This window comes from Paroedura picta, chromosome 13 (genome assembly GCF_049243985.1).
Source record: "Paroedura picta isolate Pp20150507F chromosome 13, Ppicta_v3.0, whole genome shotgun sequence".
NCBI lineage: Eukaryota > Metazoa > Chordata > Lepidosauria > Squamata > Gekkonidae > Paroedura > Paroedura picta.
The window spans coordinates 1,715,958-1,725,008 of NC_135381.1; the positions used below are offsets into that span (position 1 = coordinate 1,715,958).

Below are 9,051 nucleotides of genomic sequence, written 5' to 3' on the forward strand. Positions count from 1 at the left end.
CGCTCGTGTGGTTGTTGGTTATCACGAATGTATGTAGTGGGTTTTTTTCCCCATCTGTGACTCATCCAAGCCATTTCTAAAGTTGGCTGCATGGGTGCCCGGAAACCAATGGGGCAGGTTGACCAGGCTGGATCCTGGATGTTTTATGCTACTGAACCACTTTGCTAACAGGGCAAGACACCAGAGTTTAGTTTAAACTCTGATAATTAAACATAAAGTCTGTGTCAAGGTATGGCAGAAGCGCTCAGCTTCACTTTTCCTTCATTAAGTTTTGTCCCATTTATGAAAAACGCACCTGGATTTATAAGCTGGTGGCAGGTCCCAGGATGGGCAGGTAGAATGAAGGTTCTGTTACCAGCGCGGAAGGGATGTGTAAAGGCCAGATATTTCCCTCAAAGTGGAAAGGCCACATTTTGCTCCTGTGTTTTGTTTTTTAATAGAGGCGCTCTGTCCAAATGACACATACAGCATTAAAGGGGGGGGGGAGTTCAGCAACTGTGTAGCTCCTGCAGGCAGGGATTTCCCCAAACAGTGGAGCTTTGGAAGGAGTGTTGGGGCTATGTGACAGGCCAGCAATAAAAATGAGCAAACAAAAGATGAGGAAGAGGGAATTGTTGACTTTGCTCTTTGGTTCTTGGCAGAGCTGAGCAGACACAGGAAGGCTTAAAGGTTACTGCTGGGGGTGCAGGGGGGAGACAAGTCTTTCTTGGCCTTTTACCCCAGCTCATACGCCTAGGCCAAGGGGGGCAAACCAGATGTCCATGGACTACAATTCCCATGAGCCCCTGCCAGGATAAAAGGCCAAGAAAGACACTTCATTTATTGTCTCTAGTGCATTTTAGAATCACAGAGTTGGAAGGGGCCGTACAGGCCATCTAGTCCCACCCCCTGCTCAACGCAGGATCAGCCCAGAGCATCCTAAAGCATCCAAGAAAAGTGTGTATCCAGCCTTTGCTTGAAGATGGCCAGTGAGGGGGAGCTCCCCACCTCCTTAGGCAGCCCATTCCACTAGACATCCTGCTTTCCTTCCAGGAGCTCAGCCCCCAGGGCGCGTGGTTGTCCCATCCCCCCTTGGGTCCTCCCAACCGCCCTGCGAGGTAGGCGAGGCTGAGCGTGCCCAAGAGGAGCCCTTGCCGCGTGGCCCCCGCGCAGGCGCTGCCCGGGAAGAGGCTGCCGGGCGAGGCGCGGGCGCTCTGCGCGTGCTCAGAGGCCCGGGAGGGGAGGGGAGGGGAGGGGAGGGGCGTGCGCGTGACCGGCAGGCCCCGCCCCTCGGAGGCCGCTTCCCCGCCGCCCGCGCCCGCGCCGTCTCCTGCCCGCCATGGCCGAGGGCCGCCCCGCCGCCGCCGCCGCCGCCTTCCTGCTGGTGCTGCTGGGGGTCGTGGCGCGGCCGGGCTGGGCGCTGCACACCAAGGGCGCCCTCCCGCTCGACGCCCTCACCTTCCCCAAGGTAGCAGCCGCGCGGGGAGGGGCGGGGAGGGGCAAGGGCCAGGTCCCGGGGGGGGGGGAGGGGGCAGGGGCAGGGGGGTCTCCCCTCCCGGGCTGCCGGTGGCCGCGGAGGGGGAGCCAATGAGGGCGCGGGGGAGCTTCGCCGGGCACCAATCGCGGGCGTCCAGGGGGCCGAGCGGGATCCGGCTGGCTTGGCTCGCTGGCGGGATCTCATTGGCCGGGGGGGGCGAGGGGGGCAGGCAGGCAGAGCGCCTGTGGGCTGTGCCCCTGGGCATGTGCAGAGAGCTCCCCCAACTCGTCCAGGTGGGCGCACGGCAGAATGCCCCAGGGGAGGGCTTTTGCACCTGTGCGGCATCCTTGTGCCTGCGCTGCAGAGGCGGGACGGGGATGGGAACTGTGTGGGCGGCCCCGAAGCACAGGATCCGGCAAGCCCCGTCCTGCAGGAAGGCCTCCTGGCTTCGCTTCCGAGATTCTGTCATAAAGCGCCCCAGGATTTGAATCTGGTTCTCCCGGATCCCGGCATGGGGTTCTAACCACTGTGCCCCACCGCTTCTCCATCCTTAAGTATAAGGGATTCTGTTGCTGTGCTTTTTGGTGCCTGGTCTTTTTTTAAAAACATAAAGCTGGAAATTCCTGTTGTCAGTTTCGGCTTTGATCCGGCATCTTCAGAATGGCTCTTAATTATAGCTTGTGCTGATTGCATTAATTTAAAACAATTCTCATTAGAAGAAGAAACTGGCTTTTATACACCACTTTTCACAACCCAAAGGAATCTCAAAGCAGCTTCCCATGGCTTTCCCTTCCTCTCCCCACATCAGACACCCTGGGAGGGAGTGCCTAAGCAGGAGTCCTTGCTGGAACCCAGCTTTGGAAGGCGTGAGGGAAGAGGTGGGTGCTTCCAGGTTTCTTCTCCTCAAGGCCGAGGAATGCAGTGCCTCCCTCCCTCCCTCAAAAGAGGCATCAGGGACAAGTTCCCAACCAGGTAGTGGCCAGATCCGGTCCTGTTGAGTTTCAGCCAACGGTTACGCCTTCCGGCAGTGTCTTGCAACCCTTGCTTCTGGTTTGCCTGGCAGTTCGTCAGGTACGTGCTGCTCTCCCTGTGCCTGGTCCAAGACAGCCGATCCCTGCCCCAAGGAGCTTGCAGCCTGACATTTGCTACAGGGGAGACTACAGCAGAACGGTGGAAATGCCGCTCTGCACGTGACTTGGGGTCCTGCGTTGTTTACCAGCGCCATGCGCGGAGCTAAAGTGGTCCGTCTGCCTCTGTGTTTCTTTCAAGGTGATCCCGAAGCATAAGTTTGTGCTGGTGAAATTTGACACTCAGTACCCTTACGGCGAGAAGCAGGATGAATTCAAGAAAGTGGCCGAAAGCTCAGGGTCCAGCGATGACCTCTTGGTGGCCGAGGTGGGAATCTCAGGTGAGAGGCTGGGGTGTGTTTGCAGGCAGGTGTTTGCCGGAGAGCCACCTGTTTCACATGGGAAACACAAGACAGTGTTGTGGCAGTTGCGGTTGCCAGGCCAGGCCTGGAGATTAAAAGTGGTCAGGAGGGCTTGGATGCACGTCAGAAGAGCCCTGCCGGGTCAGACCAGGGAGGGTCCAGCTTCCTGGCTCTCATGAGGGCCAACCCCTTCGTCTGGAGGGCAGAGAGGCCAAGGCCTTCCCGTGTGAAGAATATTAGAAGAGCCCTGCTGGATCGGGCTGTTGATCCATCTAGTCCAGCCTCCCATCTCACACAGGGGCCAGCTGGTTCCTTTGGAGGGCCAACAGCAAAGGGATCTATTGCCCACCACAAGGATTTTGGGAGAGGGAGGGAAATTGCAGGATGCTGAATTACAATCCTCGATTCCCCCTCTGGCCTTTAAGTGGCCTGTCCAGGGCCCCCTGTGTAATGTTGCAGCCCTCCAAGGACTGAGGACCCCTTAGTTGGTTGCCCACCAGCCTTGAAGAAGCTGTCCCTTTTGTGTGTTTCCCAAACCTTCCACCCAGATTTTGGGGGAAGGGGGTTGAAAGAAGTGTGGATGTTTGTAATTTAAGAATACTTAATGTTCATGGAGCCAAAGGAGATGAGGCAGATGTCCAGGTTACTTAAACTTGGAACGGGCCTTGTGTTGGGACCATGTGTCTCAGAAAATGAGGCAGGCTGTAAATATATGAATAAAATGGCGGCAGCGGTGGGGGGGGGTGAATCCTCCTCGCCCTTTGCTATTTTCCTGGCCCCAAATAGTGACCCCCATAGAGCCCAGTGGAAACACCTTGGGAGTGACGGATATGCTGCCGCCTGAAGCTCTTCCTCACGAGTAAACACGTCCAGGAGCTTCTCAGATGTTCTGCCCCGTAGTTAAGACTCTGATCCTTGCTCCTTGTCTGGGGCCCCCCCACCATCGCCCGATTGGGTTAAACATGAAAGGAATATCATTTGCCTTAGAAGCACGGAAAGTTTTCGCAGTATCCCTGATCTTCCTGGTTAAGGGAAGGATGCTGTTCAGACAAATTCCACAGCCGATCTGACTCCAGTGGTAACAAGAGGAAGACATTTTTCTTCCAAAAATAGGAGCATGCCTTAGCATGCCATATTAACGTACGGAGATTGGGAAGAGACCAGCTTCAAAAAAAGGTTCAGTTGCTACAGCTCCAGGCCCAGGGAAGAGAGAGGAGAGGCCCTGTACAACAGGGGTAGTCAACCTGGGGTCCTCCAGATGTTCATGGACTACAATTCCCATGAGCCCCTGCCAGCAAATGCTGGCAGGGGCTCATGGGAATTGTAGTCCATGAACATCTGGAGGACCACAGGTTGACTACCCCTGCTGTAGAAGATCATAAAAGGACAAGAGTCAGGGGGGGCCTGCAGGCCATCTAGCCCGCCCCTTTGCTCAAAGCAGATTTTGCTTAATGAATCAGTACAATTTTTAAAAAGGGGGGACGTTTCAATAGCCCGTGTATTTGAATTTAAGAAGTCTAGAATCACCAGAAAGAAACACGCGTGTTGTAAGTATTCACACGACACATGAAGCAGTACAGAAATATTATCCAACTTACAAAAATCTAGATGCAGCTGTATAGACCACAATCCCAAGCAAGTCTGTAAAACTGTTTGGTACCGTGCAACCCCTGTCACCCGTGCAGGTAATTCAGAGCACGCTGTCACCTGCGCCCACCTTCTGCAGGACCCCAAGGCTGAGAAGCCTCACCCTGGCAAGTGCTTGACTCCAGCCGCGCCATCTTGAACCTGGGCCTTGCTCAGGCAGTGCAGAGCGTTAAAATGTGAACGTCCCCCTTGGTGGGCCAGTTGCTGACCTTTTACCGTTGGGTATCTGGCGCAGTGCGCATGCGCATGACAGCTTACACCTTGAGTAAAACTGCGTTGGTCTTGAGAGTGCCCTGGGCTCCAACTCGGTTCATTTTATCGTTGGATTAACTTTCCAGATTACGGTGACAAGATGAACATGGAGCTGGGAGAGAAATACAAGCTGGACAAAGACGCCTACCCCGTCTTTTACTTGTTCCAAAACGGGGACCTGGAGAAGCCGCTGCTGTACGATGGGCCAGTCAAAGCCAGTGACCTGCAGCGCTGGTTGAAGAGCAAAGGGATCTACATGGGCATGCCGGGCTGCCTGAAGGAGTTCGACACCTTGGCCAGCAAGTTCATGCGCACCACGCAAGAGTCGGTGCGCAAGACTCTTCTGCAGGAGGGCCAGAAGCTCCTGGGGGCGGCCAGGGAGCCCGACCGGAAGTCGGCCGACCAGTACGTCAAGGTCATGACCAAGATCCTTTCCCAGGGCGACTCCTTTGCCGCCAGCGAGCTCTCCCGGATCACCAAGCTCCTCGGGGAGACCAAGATGAGCGACGGGAAGAAAGAGGACCTCCAGAAACGGCTGAACATCCTCACGTCCTTCCAGACAAAGGAGGACGAGAAAGAAGAGCTTTGACCAGTTGGCACGTGAGCGAGGAGGTCATCGCGGGCTGGGCTCCCATCCGGTGCTCCTTGAGACAAGCAAAACCGTCCCACCGCCTCTTCCAAAAGGCTGCAGAGTTTGGCCTCCTCCAGAGGTGCCGTTGTCCGTCTGTTGTGCATTAGCGAAGACGTCCCCCGTTGGGACTGTGGAGCCGCCAGTGGTCCAAACACCCAAACCCCCCTTCCCACGGTACAGGGACCACAGTTGAGGGCTTCAGCTGTTGTTGCGGGCAGGTGGGAAGTCTGTTAATCCTTTGTTCAAAAAGGCAAGCGGGGTGGGGGGGGGGTGTCCTTCAGCAGATTTTGGGTCTATGGGTGCTATCATTACAGGGCCTGTTCTCAAGATGGCCGCCTTCAGAACTTGGCGCAGCCAGTTCTTGCTTGGTGAATTCCAAGATGGCTGCCCACGGAACTTTGGGCGGCTTGTTCTCATTGGGTGATTGTTCAAGGTTAAGCCCGCCCTGTCTGGCCTACTTGGCAGCTCCCCTGCCCCCCATTCTTGCAGTCCTAGGCAGGCTGCAGAAGGAGGGGAGGAGGGTGGCTGGAGCTGGCGTGTAATCAGCCAGGCAGCTTCCAGTCGCTTTGCCAGGCTGCCAGACCTCAGAAAGTCACTCAGGGCTCTTGACAGAGGCGGGTCTAAGAGTTGTTGCAGCCTGTGAGCTCACGGTTCAACCGGTGAAGGGGGCTGGGCGCAGCAAGAGCGGGGCTGGTTTTGTGTCTTTGGGGAGCACAGGCGTGGACAGAGCCACAGGAGCATTGGGGCTGGCTAGGAGCCGGGAGGGGGTCGTATCTTTTGCTGAACAGTATTTCCAGATGGGTTGGGGGACCAGTTACGACAGCACTTAATTGGCTAATAAAGGTTACCTCCGAAAACAACTCTCCGAACCCTCTCTGTGGATGCTTCAAGGAAGACAAAGGCCATCGAAGTTCTGTTGAGCTGCTTGAATGCCAAGCTCTTGTTTACGGTTCAGAGTTTGGCCTCGAAAGGTGAGAACTGATTCTGGGTGAGCAGGTTGGCCCTTTCCGCAATGCCAGACTCTGCAAAATAGGAATCATAATGCTGCTGCTTTTGTTATTATTAGAAGACTTTTAGACAGTCCCTCTCCCAAATGGGGCTCAAGGCTGTTTACAACATAAGCAACATACTTTATTAAATTTAAAATCTTTAAAATAGCAACTAATTTAACTCCAGCAACTCCCTAGTCCTCCGTGTGGCCAAGGAATGGGGCAGGGAGCAACTTGGTGCTCTTTGAACTCTGCAAATCCCCTTCGGTGCTAGTTTGAAGGAATGGGAGGGACGGATGGGATCCGTTTATTTCTTTTCCTTATTTTACAAAAATTATATCCTGCCTTTCTGCAGCTGGCCAACAAAGGAAAACATTTGTCATGAAATGTTTGTCATGAAAATTACTCCCCCTCCTCCCCTTCCCAAAGAAGGATTAAAACAGGGCACGGATTCCATGCATGCTCAGAGATGCCCTGTGATGCAGTATGTTACGTCTTCCTTCAAAGAAGGGCTGTGGTGAAAGACGGACGGAGCAGCATGCCCTGAGCACAGCTGGAGGAGGGGAGGCGGCTGGGGGCCTTGGGCCAAGGCAAAGAGACCTGGCTGTTGAGGGTGTTTCTCACACACACACACACACACACACACAGTTTGTCTATGCACTACTTAGTGGGACAAAGAAGCCCTCTTGGATCAAAGCACCTGAGCAGAAAGGGTCTTTTGAGCACCTGCTGAGAGCATTCACCCAAGGGTCTGTTTAACTGCCTAAAATTGTCCCCCCGTTTCCAGAAGTGGAAGCTGCAATCACAGGGCTTGCTCTTTCATTTTCGGACCGAGACAGGAGCCGGCCCAGTCATTTCTAGACGATGCCTCTTAATTGGGCAGCCGGCAATGGGTGGTTTCCCAAGCGTGAACCCAGGTGGCTGGGGAGGGGGGGGGCAAAATCTCAGCTATCCTTTACATATTTGCACATTACTCTCCTATGTAGACACCTTAATTCAGGGGTAGTCAAACTGCGGCCCTCCAGATGTCCGTGGACTACAATTCCCAGGAGCCCCTGCCAGCATTTGCTGGCAGGGGCTCCTGGGAATTGTAGTCCACGGACATCTGGAGGGCCGCAGTTTGACTACCCCTGCCGTAATTGAAGCCAAGATGTTTCCCGTGCAATCCCACCTCTCTGGAATATCTTAACCGTTTGCATCATGCGGTCTGTAAATTTGCTCTCACACCTTTCCCATAATATGAACTGCTTACTGCCATCGCAGGACATTGTATCTGGGGTGGGGGCGTGCAAACAAAAGCCCATGCCTTGAATAAAGACTATGGGGCTGCTTCCGTGAGCCCCACAGCATCTCACCCTTTTATTTGGGGCTTTGAACATCTGATGAAGGGGCCCAGGGAAGCTGAAAGATTGCTGTTTGGCAATATTTGGGTTGGTTCTCCCCAGCCAAAGGGAACGGCAGACCACAGATTCTGGAATCCACCGAAAACTACAATTCCAAGCAAAGACCGTCTGTGAACCAAGGCCAAGGTGACTTTTTATAGAGGGTTGTTTCACTACCTTTCAAATCTGTTAAGTCAACATTTAAATTCCACCCTTTATTTCCTTCCCCTGCCCGTCGCTCCTGTCCTCTAGGTAGAATTCAGGGCAAGCTTTGGCAACTCTCAGGCAGAACGAGAGGCAGAGCTGCTGGGCTGGGTATCGACGGAGCTCTTTGTAGAGAGGAGTTGGACACTGAATTGGGGATCTCCTTGGCATCTCCTGGGCTACGCTTGTATGGTTGATGGAAAGGAACATTTTTAACCTTCCCCCATCATGCCAAACAAACATGGTGGAACTTGGTGAAAAGCACGGTCCCCGTCCCCCCTTGTTTGTCTTGGAATGTATCACTGGTCAGTTTGTAGAGATTATTCAGAGTGAACAAGCTGGACTAGGCAGCATTCTGGTGGGGCTTCAAGGTTAGCAACGTTTTTAATGGCACTTCTATGTGACGGAGCTGGCTGCTTCGGGGATGACAGGGTTTTATTGCACCTGGGGGTGAGTCACAAAAGCTCATCCTGGAATAAATGGGCCACAGGACAGCTGTTTTGTTAAGCAGAGGGAAATGGCCGCCCTCTTGGAATTAGAGTTAGTGGAACATCAGTCAAGTGCCCTGAAGAGCATTCTGCTATTATTTCATCTTGGCAGATAAGTTGAGCTCTACTCGGCTGCTGGAAGAAACTTTGCAGAGAGACTACCAAGTTTCCAGCAGCATCTAAAGCTTTCATGAGAACACACGACACACGCAACCAAACCAATGCATGCCCTGGCAGCACTGAAGGGTAGCCTGGCTTGAGGACCTCTCTTCCAGTGCACCTGACCAGGTGGGCAGGCCCACAAAAGCCGGGTTTCAGCAGGAAGCTGGGCTGGTTTTAAGGGTGCCCCTGGACTCGACCTTGGTCCCTTTGCTTCGCAGTGAACCTTCCTTGGCAAGCCCTGCTGGAGAGTCGCCTGGCTTTCTTCACCCTGCGGCAGGGGGCGCTGCTGCTTCACGGGAAGGGACTTTCTTGCAAGGGATCCTGAAGGTCGGACTAGACGACCTCGGGGACTCTCCCCCTGCACTTAGTCCAGGATGCCATAGGGAAGGGAAGGGAAGGGAAGGGCAGCGA

The 9,051-nt window shown here is 54.3% G+C and overlaps 1 protein-coding gene across 1 annotated transcript; it reads left to right on the top strand.

Moving 5' to 3' along the window:
* Positions 1-1,260: 1,260 nt before the first annotated feature.
* Positions 1,261-6,275, top strand: ERP29 (endoplasmic reticulum protein 29). Its single transcript, XM_077308211.1, has 3 exons — positions 1,261-1,447; positions 2,726-2,864; positions 4,871-6,275. The coding sequence occupies exons 1-3, from the start codon at positions 1,319-1,321 to the stop codon at positions 5,371-5,373; spliced, it is 771 nt and encodes a 256-aa protein (XP_077164326.1). The 5' UTR covers positions 1,261-1,318; the 3' UTR covers positions 5,374-6,275.
* The last annotated feature ends 2,776 nt before the right edge of the window (positions 6,276-9,051 follow it).